General features: G+C 39.4%; 1 protein-coding gene across 6 annotated transcripts in view; it reads right to left on the bottom strand.

The window, feature by feature from the left end:
- TANC2 (tetratricopeptide repeat, ankyrin repeat and coiled-coil containing 2) overlaps positions 1–12,202 on the bottom strand; it is a 486,030-nt gene that overhangs the window by 39,921 nt on the left and 433,907 nt on the right. For all 6 annotated transcript variants that reach the window (XM_054537237.2, XM_054537241.2, XM_024234406.3 and 3 more), the window contains one exon: positions 8,126–8,234. In XM_054537237.2, the coding sequence (XP_054393212.1) occupies positions 8,126–8,234 (109 nt within the window). The remainder of the gene's footprint in view (positions 1–8,125; positions 8,235–12,202) is intronic.

Here is a 12,202-nt window from a genome sequence, read left to right as displayed (position 1 = left end):
TCTTCACCTTAACTAATATATCCCAAAATGATTACATATGCTTATCCTCAGGAAAAATATAGCAATACAGGCTTGATTGCCATCCACAACAAATTTTCTCCTAGTATCACTGGCACAGGTCCCACGACATGTACTAATGTTTGTCCTTTTCACATGGGCTTCTCTAGAAGGAAGTTAGAATAATTTGTTCTTCAGATCTCCTGATTGTTAGACACTCTCTGACAATCATCTTACTCTTCTGTCAATATCTGGATCAAATCAGTTAAAGAAGGAAATCCTGAGTGCAGGAAGATATTAACAATGAAATTTGGGTTGTAATAAGAGATATAGGGAGGTGCTTCTTTTAAAAACTTAAGCTACTTCTGCTTTCTTTGTCCCTGAAATATAGAATGTTCTTGCCTAGAATACCTACATATATCCAAAATCAGCAAGGTGTGTTTATCTGGCATACTAGGGAAGGGGCATCTACAAAGGAGGAATATATGTCAGTTACTTATGAGTTATAAATTCATCTAGCAAGACCTCTAGTCATGGTGGTCAAGGTCTTCCCATAGAAGGTTCAGGGTCTCTAAAGTGGGTTAGGAAAAAACTTCCTGTAGAGGGAATTCTCACACTACAGGAAAGGCTGAAAGGTGAATAATGCTGTGGGAAGGCTAGATACATGAATGTTTTAAAGGCTTTTCTGACACAGGCACCTTTTTATCTCCCTGTGGGGATATTCTGATGCAACCCAAAATTAAATCATTAAACTTTCCTATTAAAAATTTTATTTTCAGCCAGGTGCAGTGGTACATGTCTGTAATCCCAGCACTTTGGGAGGTGATGGTGGGAGGATTGCTTGGGCCCAGGAGCTTGAGACCAGGGAAATGTAGGGAGACTACATCTTTACAAAAAAATTAAAACATTAGCCAGGCATGCTGGTGCATGCCTGTGGTCCCAGCTACTTAGGAGGCTGAGGTGGGAGGATTGCTTGAGCCTGGGAGGTTGAGGCTGTGGTGGGCAGTAATCGTGCTACTGCACTCCAGCCTGAGCAACACCATGAGGTTTTGTATCAAAAAAACCAAAAAACAACAACAACCAAAAAACAGAAGAAAAAAAGACTTCTACATTTCAGTTTTTGAAATTATAAAAATAATACAAATTTGTTATAAAAATCAAAGAAAATAATATGGTATTAAAAATAAACCTCCCATCTCAATCCTAAGAGGTGACTCCTATGAACACATTAGTGTTTATTATTTAAGACATTTTCTATATATATGCAAAATACATACACACAAGTGCATATAAACAACATAAAATTTACTTTATTAAACATTTTTTATTAAGGAAAATTTAAAACCTATTTACAAAAGTAGAGATGAATGGTATAATAAAGCTCTCATGTACCCATCACCTCACTTCAGTAATTTTCAACTCATGGCCAACCTGTATTATTTACACTCCTGCTCATATCCCCTTCCCTTGATGGGATTATTTTGAAAAATCCCAGATATTTTATCAGTTAATATTTAATTATTTTAGTCAGTGTCTCTAAACAGATATGAACTCTTTAAAACATACCTAAAACTAAGAAGGATTCTATAATATGAAATATCCCAACAGTGTTCAAATTCCCTTGATTAGCTCAAAAAAGGAACTAAAATTTTTTTGGTTTGAATTGGGATTCACGTAAGGTCCATATACTGTTAGTGGCTTTAAAACACTTTCATACTACTAGGTAGTTCTAGGCTTTGTTCTCCCTCACTATTATAGCTTTTAATAATCATCCATGTACATGTATCTTTATACATCTATGCATATATATCTATAGAATATGCCTCAAGAAGTTGACGTATTTATGTTTTGCGACATGCTGACATGGCTTTATCAAAGTGGCTGCAAGTGTTTACACATTCTCAACAAAAAATCCACAGCTTGATAAAATGAGGAAGGATGGTGGTAATTATTTCTACGTATCCTCTCGTTCCATTCTATCCTAAGAGCATGAGCCAAAAGGCTGGGTCAAATCCTAGCAGAGTAGACCTTTGGGTGCCCAGAAACACAATCCCATGCTGGGAGGCTGAAACAGAATCCAGTTTTAACCCCTCACACCACAAGATTATTTCCCTTTTCATCCTCCTTGATTATTTAAAAATGGCTACCTAATTTCTACATGGTCCCTATTCTCTCTGGCCTTGAGGAGGCTGGGCTCTGTTCTGAATCTGTCTACTATAGTACCCATGTAGGCACCCAGAGCTGGGTAAACAGAAAACAGTAGGAAAGGTGGGTAAGGGCAGCTTCTGATTGCTCATTATTACTTCAGAAGCTCTTTTAATTTGTGCAAGTAACAGGGACATCAATTACAAACTCTCATTTGGCCATGCAGTTTACATGCAAACAAAACTGAAGCAAACGCATCACTAAGTAGTTCTGATTGTTATTCTGACATATGAAATAGAATAGTTCCAGATCTTTTAGGAAGAATTCTAAATGTTACTCAGGGTTGGAGTCCAGACAAGTTAGGTTCTTGAGCGCACCTGCACTGTAGATCCTGGAAGACCAGGAAACTTAGCTGTGACTCCCCATTTGGGCCTCAATCTCCTAATTTATAATATGTGTGGGCCTCAACACCTTTTGAGGAACGATAAACTATATTAACGAATTCAGAGAGAAAAATCAGCATTAAGAAATATCCATAGTCTAACAGAGGAAACTTTTAGCAATGGAAAGACATGTCTTACATATGATGGTTGAAGGAAAAAAAGGCAGGAAATCTGACATTTATTCAGATCTACAATGTGTCAGGTTCTGTGCTAGGGCCTTTCCAGATTTAGCTTCTCTAATGTAATCTAATCTTCACAACGGCCCGAGGAGGTAGAATTTATCACTATTTTTATTTAGGAGGAAACACAACTACTGGAGCTAGAATTAGAGGCCAAATCTGTTTTTACTCTAAAGTTCATGTTCCTTCCATTATACCAACTAAAAAAAGGAAAAGTAATTGGCATCTGATTCAGGACCTCACTTCTGATCTTAGCTGAAAAAGTAGCAACTATAATAGACGAAAACAGCCAAAACAGCTGATTGCTGCTTTCTCCCTTTATCTTTAATTCCAAACCATTTTCCATCCTTGGCCCTCTTCTCCAAAATTGTCCTTTTTAATCCCAGACAATTTCTTCTACTCCTAAGACATTACACTTATGAATTCAACCAAGCATTATATGCTTTTTTCCCAACTATTAAAGTAAAATTGTGTCTAAGACCTGTAACAGTTACCTTTCTGTTGACATATGTATGCTAACTTTAGGATAAGGGTTATCGCTGGGGAGGGAGGAGAATGGGGTAAGGGAAAGATATAAAGTGGCTTCTACTATAATTGTTACATATGTAACATTTATATATATATATAACTCTTAAATGTAGGTAAGAGTCACCTATATTTTGGTGATTCTTAACCCCAAACATATATATGTGTGTAGCCTTTAGAGATCCTAGCCCCTCTTCTGAGGATTATATATAAATGAATTAAATCCTCATAACCATCAAGTGAGGGCTAACATTATTCCCATTTTTAAGATTAGTAAGATTAGCGGTGGTAACCCCAGCACTTTGGGGGGCCAAGGAGGGAGGACGGCTTGAGACTAGCAGTTCAAGACCAGCGTGGGCAACATGGTGAGACTCCCATCTCTACAAAAAATAAAAATAATTAGCCAGGTGTAGTAGTGTTTGCCTGTAGTCCTAGCTACTTGGGAGGCTGAGGTGGGAAGACTGCTTGAGCCCAGGAGTTCAAGGCTGCAGTAAGCTGTGATTGTGCCACTATACTCCAGCCTGGGTGAAGAGTAAGACCTTGTCTCCAAAAATAAATAAATAAATAAATAAATAAATAAATAAAGTTAAACAACTTGCTTAAAGTCATACAGTCAGGAATTAAGAGAGATAGGGTTTGAACTCAGTCTGCTTTTAGAGTCTGATCTCTTAATTACCATGCTTGCTATACTGCCATCTTTAAATTAATGATGTGGAATAGTGATTTTTTCAAACAGGAAAAGAAAAGAATAGTGGTTTCTCCACAAGCTGGGGTGCACATTAGAATTACCTGGGAAGCTTTTCAAAAATACTACTGATCAGTCGCTGCCGGTGGGAATGCAAAACGGCACAGCCACTTTGGAAACTAGTCTGGCAATGTCTTACAAGCTAAACATAGTCTTACCATACAATCTGGTAATTGCACTACTAAGGCATTTACTCAAATGAGTTGAAAATTATGTTCATATAAAAACCTGCCTCTTAGTGTTTATAGAAGCTTTATTCATAATTGCCAAAATTGGAAGCAACCAAGACGTCCTTTAATAGATGAATGGCTAAATAAAATGTAGTAAATCCATATAGTGAAATATTATTCAGCAATAAAAAGAAATGAACTATCAAGCCAAAAAAGACATGTAGGAACCTTAAATGCATATTGCTAAGTGAAAGGAGCCAGTCTGAACATTCTACATGTTGTGTGATTCCAACTATATGACATTCTGGGAAAGGCAAAACTACAGAAACAGTAAAAAGATCAGTGGTTGCCAGGGGTTGAGGAGGGTAAGAGGAGAGGAATGAATAGGTGGCGGATAAAGGAATTTTAGTGCAATGAAACTATACTGTATGATACTTAATGGTGAATACATGACATTATCCATTTGGCAAAATCTACAGAGATGTACAACACATAGAGTGGACCCTAACATAAAGGATGGACTGCAGCTAATAATAATGTATCACTATTGGTTCCTCAATTTTAACAAATGTACCACATCAGTACAACATGTTAATAATAGGGAAAATTGTGGTTGGGGGAGTATGTGGGAACTCTGTACTTTGTGTTCAATTTTTATATAAGCCTAAAATTGGTCTAAGAAATAAAGTCTATTTTAAAAATGAAGCCTAGGTTCTACTCCAGAACAGTGACTCATAATCTCTGGGAGTAAGGCTCAGGAATGTGTGTGTATTTTTAAAAAAAACTCTGCAAGAGAATCGAATGTATAGCTAGAGTTGAAAATCACTGACCTACATCTATAGAGAAACCTCAAAGACACAATGTTGAGTGAAAAAGAGAAAAAAGTTATAGAATCTTATAGTATTAAAAAACCCAAAATAGTTATATATATTGTTTATGAATAGGAACCTACATTGGAAAAGTGTAAAATATAGATGAGAAGAACATGTTAGGGGTGTTAGCATGTGCTAAATCCCAACACATTTAGAATAGGAGTTATCTCTAGGGGAGACAGAGAAATGGGGTTAAAGAGAAATACAAAAGCGTTATCTATTATATTTGTTACATTCGTTTCTTAAAAATAAAGAAAAATATTTGAAGCAAACATGGAAAAATGTTAACATTTGTTAAATCTGGTAGATAATATTTGATTACATGCAATTATCTGTACTTTCCTATATTTCATAATGCAATTAAAGAGGAATAGGAACATCTTTTCTTCTAAAACAAGACAAAAAGAGGTAAGAATTGCTAATGATATAGATTGACTTGCTGGCGAGGGGAGGAAAATAGTTAAAGGAAGTCACACTTGGTAGCTTTGATCTTTTTCAGTGACTCACAAGTTAGGCTGTTTGTTTTGTTAGTTGGCTTTATTAAGAGCTAGAGGAAAAAGAAATGGGAAAAGGAGCTGAGTAAGAATGGACCTTGGTAAATGAATGTCAACTAAATGGTCCAGTAAATGGACCACAAAGCAGCACTGAGAACTGCACTGAGGCTGGAGTAGATACATAAGAAATATGCCTGAAATACATAGCTTTGGATTTGGAATATTAGCTTTACTTGTACTATGGACTTTTGATTTCTTCTGGTTAGTGGAGTTGACCCTTTGATCCTGTGAAGTATGGGAGAAAAGAGCTTCAGTTTGGTTCAATTCAACAAAGATGACAGGCAGAGAAGTGTGATCCCATTACCAGCCAGGATGTAGCCAAAAATAATGCATAATTAAATTCTAAGCTCATGGTTTCTTAAAGAGAATTTTAAGTTCGAATCGCCTGAAAAAATGCCTCTTCAGTATCTGTAGCTATTGCTCAGGTAAGGGATCTTTTTGTCAGCAATAAATGGTAATGGAGTCCCTTCCTTAGAATCTAAATTTACAAAACTGTTTACCAGCCAGTGATAAGCTTGCTCAAGATTTTTGAATACTTAAGAAAACAGGGAAAGCATGAAGAAACAAGAGCAATCTCATCTTAGAGATCTTTAGCTGTGGCTCAGGTATCTTAAGATCATGGAAAAAACTAACCTTGGGGGCTTATCCAATGAGCTTCTTTAAAGCGGGTTATTTACAAACATAACCTTTATGAAGATAAAACCAGACAAATGTAAAATTAATTGGAAAAAAGAATCCATTGGATTGTGTGTCACTGCTGAATAGAAGTTTCAAGTGGAACTATTTCTAACCATAAAGTCTATATTTGTCTTTGACCCACAGCTGGTGCAGATTGAGAATTCTAGCAGTTTGGGAGAAGTTAAAGCCTCTCAACAGGGAACACTCTGCATTTAAAGGATCCTGTAAACTGCAGCACCAGGAAAACCATAGTCCAAGTCTTCATTCTTCAGCTTGCAGTCACGTCATCACCATATGCTGTACACTAGAGTATTTATGGCTTGAATCACACATGGAGCCAGTCTTATCTCAGGCAACCATGCTGTCTGCATCAGTATAAGATAAAACTGTGCTAATGACAGGAGGGCAAGTTTAAATGTACGTTTCCATGTACGGGATAAAATACTTGGTCAAATGAAGCTTGGTCAAATGAAGCTTCATGCTACTTCTCTGTGAATGTGGTATTTATTTTATGGGGCAACAAAGGCAGGGATTAGCTTCATCTTTGCATGTGATTCTAGGCAGATAGTGATGCTAAAAGGTTAATACTTAAGTTACTGTCTTTCAGTTACTATCTAACAGCAGGACAATGCTCTTAGAGTTTATGGAATTATTAGCTACTTTTTAGTGTGCTTGAAACTGGAATGCCATACCTTGCCAGTTATTTTAGCTCCACTCTGCTCCTACTAAGTAAGGTCATTTTTGGTACAGTGATTTGTTAGACAAGACAAGTAAGATCCAAATAAAAGATGTGTCACTGTGGGTTTCACTTCTGTCCATCTGATGATCAGGCTGCTCTGGCTCTGTGCTTATATATTGGGAAGAATTTGCTAGGCTCTTGAAGTTATCCTTAATGCCATCTTTCTCTCTGAAGACGATGGTTTCATTTTTTAACAATATCCTGTGAGGGAAGCCTGACCCAGAGAACTGTTTAAGATACCCATATTTTTCCATCCTGAGGCAGGAAAAGAATTCTGAAAAGGCTGTAGGGATTCGAACTCTCAGACTGTGGGACAGAAAAATTAGGACAGTAACTTCCTTCTCCACTTTTGTGGGTTAACCCAAAACCGTTATCTGAACTACAAATTCCTTGAGATTAGGGATTGTATCTTTTTTGTTTTTGTATCTCTAGTACCTAGTTGAATGCCTTAGTAAGTGATGAATAAACAAATGAATGCATACATGCACAAACAAATTATGTGTCCTCTTTTTGGTCCTCCATTTCAGCCTTTTGAAGGCTGAGAGAGAAGCTGATGTTATAGAGTTCTTACAGGTTTTCAAATTAATGGGAGAAAAACTGGGATATAATTTGAAGAGAGATTTGGGGGAAGTAGCTCCAAGGAAGGTTACTGTTGGTTTGAAAATCATAGCACCAGGAATGTTATTATCGTCACTAAAACAATTATTAAAAAATTGAAAGAGTAATTGCCCTCAGTGATTTTTTAGACATCATGAAAACCTGCAACTAATTGCTACAATATGACTGTCCTCAGGAGATGATAGGTCATGTATGGAGCACACATCTGTAGGTGTATATGCACCTTGTCAATGATTATACATACACATTTCCTGAAAAGCCTATCAGTTAGTTACATTGGGAGACGTACAATGTAGTTCTAAAGGCCTAGGGAGGAACAGGCCATACGTGTTGGGAGATGAACCAAGTTTGCAGCAAAAGAACTTCAGAAGGCAGGGACTACACTGAAATAGTCTCTTACATAAAGCATATGAAAGTCTTCTAGAGATGGGGGAAAAATGATTCCAGCTGCTTTAATTACCTTAAAAATGTGTGCTTTGAGGATGTGATGTCCCAGTTCAATAGTCTGCTGTCGGTTTAGCTTTCCCTCTTGGCGGGAAAACCAGAAGGCAAGTAAGGTGTGACCACTCCTGCAAAAAAAGAGAAATTCATTTTAATTAATTAATTAATTTATTTATTGAGATGGAGTCTCACTCTGTTGCCCAGACTAGAGTGCAGTGGCGCAATCTCGGCTCACTGCAGCCTCCACCTCCTGGGTTCATGTGATTCTCCTCCCTCAGCCTCCTGAGTAGCTAGGATTACAGGCGCCTACCACCATGTCTGGCTAATTTTTCTATTTTAGTAGAGATGGGGTTTCGCCATGTTGGCCAGGCTGGTCTCGAACTCCTGACCTCAGGTGATCCACCTGCCTTGGCCTCCAAAGGTGTTGGAATTACAGGCATGAGCCGCTGCGTCTGGTCTGATTCATTTTAATAGAAATGTTAATGCCCCAATTCTGCTTTGGCTGGGGGACTCTTCAGGTCCAGTCACACCTCCAACAAAACTATATCATTCCACTGGTTTTTTGGGGAAGGGCACCTGCTCCTGGGCAAAGAATGGGTATTGAAAGGTTCCTAGGCAGTTCCTTATCCAAATCACATGTATAAATACCACAAAATGTCAGTTCTAGTTGGCTTACACCCATCCCACACACAGATGGCATTACAAGATTTTCATTTTTATTTTCTGTCTCTGTCAGCAACTCTCATTCCACCCATGCTTAAATGTCAGTGTTCTTCAGGATCTCATTCTTGGTCCTATTCTTTCCTCGCTCTAGATTAGCTCATCCATCCTCAAAGCCTTCACCACCACCTATATTCTGTATCTTTTTCTTTATTTAGACTTTTCTTCTCAGCCTTAGGCCAGTATATACCCAACTGTCTATTGTACTTCCCCATTTGGAGGTCTCAGTACCTCACACTCAACATGACCTCTTCCCCAAGTGAAGTTTTCTCTGATCAGCCTCTACCAAGCCCCTACCGTTTCCCTCCAGCTGAGGAGAATGGAGGGCTTTCTTTCTATGGCCACCAGTGCAGACTATATATCCTCTAGCACAGTGTTTGCCATACTGTCACATACTCTCTCCTCCACTAGATTGAGGTTCCTGATGGCATCTGTTCCCCATTATCTCCTTGCTAACAGATCCCAAACCTGTTTATGAAAGAGCAAGCTATTTTGTCTGCCTCTGGATACTGTCTTATCTGCCCGTGATGTCCAGAACTGCCTTAGTTTTCTTGTAAATCATGTGGTCAGCTGGCTTGAGGACAAAGTCAACAGGAGGGCTAGGCTAAAAGAATTGCAGAAAAATAAAGTTTGAGCCCTATTAGCTGCCCTAATTCTGAACTTGTTATATGAGGTAATAGATTTCTGTTCTGTTTAATCTATTTGAATTGGAATTTTCTGGTTTTTTTTCCAGCTCAAAGCATCCTAATGATACACTTCTTTAAGTGTTAATGTGTGTGTGTATGTATGTGAGACATGTATGTATATTTAGGGTTGTATTTCTATTTACATTCACGAAAGAAATCTGAACTACTTATATCTTCCATAGTGCCTAACATAGTCTACTGCATATAAAAATGCTCAATAAAACTTTTTTAGAAGAAAAAATCTGGCATTAAAGAAAGGACACTAGATCACCTTTGAGATGTGTTTTCTTACCCCATTTGTTATGGCCTCTAAGAACTGCAGACACTTAGAACCATCTCTCTATGGCTGATATACTTTGACTCTGTGTCCCCACCCAAATCTCACCTTGAATTGTAACCCCCATAATCCCCACATGTCATGGGAGGGACTTGGTGGGAGGTAACTGAATTATGGGGGTGGTTTCCCCCATGCTGTTCTCATGATAGTGAGTTCTCATGAGATCTGATGGTTTTCTAAGTGTCTGGCATTTCCCTGGCTGGCACTCATTCTCTCTCCTGCTGCCTTGTGAATAGGTGCGTGCTGCCTTGTGAAGAGGTGCCTTCTGCCATGATTATAGGTTTCCTGAGGCCTCCCCAGCCATGTGAGTCAACGAAGCCTCTTTTCTTTATAAATCACCCAGTCTCAGGTATTTCTTTATAGCAGTGTGAGAATGGACTAATACAGTAAGTTGGTACTGCAGAGAGTAGGGTGCTACCCAAAAATGTGGAAGCAACTTTAGAACTGGGTAACAGGCAGAGGTTGGAACAGTTTGGAGGGCTCAGAAGAAGACAGGAAAATGTGGGAAAGTTTGGAACTTCCTAGAGGCTTGTTGAATGGCTTTGACCAAAATGCTGATGGTGACATGGACAATGAAGTCCAGGATGAGGTGGTCTCAGACAGCGATAAGGAACTTGTTGGGAACAAGAGTAAAGGTGACTCTTGCTATGCTTTAGCAGAGACTGGTGGCATTTTGCCGTTGCCCCAGAGATCTGTGGACTTTGAACTTGAGAGAGATGATTTAGGGTATCTAGTGGAAGAAATTTCTAAGTAGCAAAACATTCAAGAGGTGACAGAGCATAAAAGTTTCAAAAATTTGCAGCCTGACAATGCAATAGAAAATAAAAACCCATTTTCTAGGGAGAAATCTAAGCCAGCTGCAGAAATCTGCATACTTAATGAGGAGCCAAATGTTGAATCACCAAGCCAATGGGGAAAATGTCTCCAGGGCATGTTGAAGGTTTTCATGGCAGCCCCTCCCATCATAGGCCTGGAGGCCTAGGAGGAAAAAGTGGCTTAGTGGGCTGGGCCCAGGGCCTTGCTGCTTTGCGCAGTCTCCAGACTTTGTACCTTGCATCCCAGCTGTGGCTAAAAGGGACCAATATACAGCTCAGGTCATTGCTTCAGAGGGTGCAAGTCCCAAGCCTCATTTTGTAAAAATACAAAAAATTAGCTGGGCGTGGTGGTGGGCACCTGCAGTCCCAGCTACTTGGGAGACTGAGGCAGGAGAATGGCATGAACCCGGGAGGCGGAGCTTGCAGTGAGCCGAGATTGTGCCACTGCACTCCAGCCTGGGCGACAGCGAGACTCCATCTAAAAAAAAAAAAAAAAAAAAAGAGTTCAGTGGCAATTTCCAGATTTTACGAGTTTGAAAGAACCCTGGACTCACACCCTCAGATGATACCGATGATTCCATGCAAGCTACACCTGTCTGAGACATTCTCCCAATTAAATAACTTCCTTTCTATTATGGTTAATTTATTCAATCAAACAAGGTGACCTGGTATCCACTACAATTTAGAAATTCTGTAAAGGCAAAAATTAAAGTCCGTTTTTAAAATCTTATTGGAATGAAATCCATTTGATGATTCCTATGTATGATGGGAGCTGTCCCATCCCCTGTGTTCCAGGTTCTTTACTGACACTTAAAAACTCTACAGTCACGGCAGAAGGCATCTCTTAACGGGACAGCAGGAGAGACAATGAGTGCCAGCAGAGGAAATGCCAGACACTTATAAAACTATCAGCTATCACGAGAACAGCATGAGGGAAACTGCCCCTATGATTCAATTACCTCCCACCGGGTCCCTCCCACAACATACGGGTACTACAGGCACCTGCCACCACGCCCGGCTAATTTTTTTTTTTTTTGTATTTTTTAGTAGAGACGGGGTTTCACTGTGTTAGCCAGGATGGTCTCGATCTCCTGACTTCGTGATCCACCCACCTCGGTCTCCCAAAGTGCTGGGATTACAGGCATGAGCCACCGCACCCGGCCCTGAACTCTTATTTATCCCATGAAAACTCAATTTAGTTGACAGGTTATTTTACTTTTTTCTTTTTGAGATGAAGTCTCGCTCTGTCACCCAGGCTGGAGTGCAGTGGTGTGATCTCAGCTCACTGCAACCTCCACTTCTCACGTTCAAGCAATTCTCCTGTCTCAGCCTCCCAAATAGCTGGGATTACAGGCATGTGCCACCATGCCCAGCTAATTTTTTGTATTTTTAGTAGAGATGGGGTTTCACCATGCTGGCCAGGCTGGACTTGAACTCCTGATTTCATGATCTGGCCGCCTCAGCCTCCCAAAGTGCTGGGATTACAAGCGTGAGCCACTGTGCCCAGCCTATTTTAGTTTTTTTCAATAGAGATTGTT

This window comes from Pongo abelii, chromosome 19 (assembly GCF_028885655.2).
Source record: "Pongo abelii isolate AG06213 chromosome 19, NHGRI_mPonAbe1-v2.0_pri, whole genome shotgun sequence".
NCBI lineage: Eukaryota > Metazoa > Chordata > Mammalia > Primates > Hominidae > Pongo > Pongo abelii.
The sequence above is the reverse complement of the archived record's forward strand: the minus strand, read 5'-3'. Positions and strand labels throughout refer to the sequence as shown.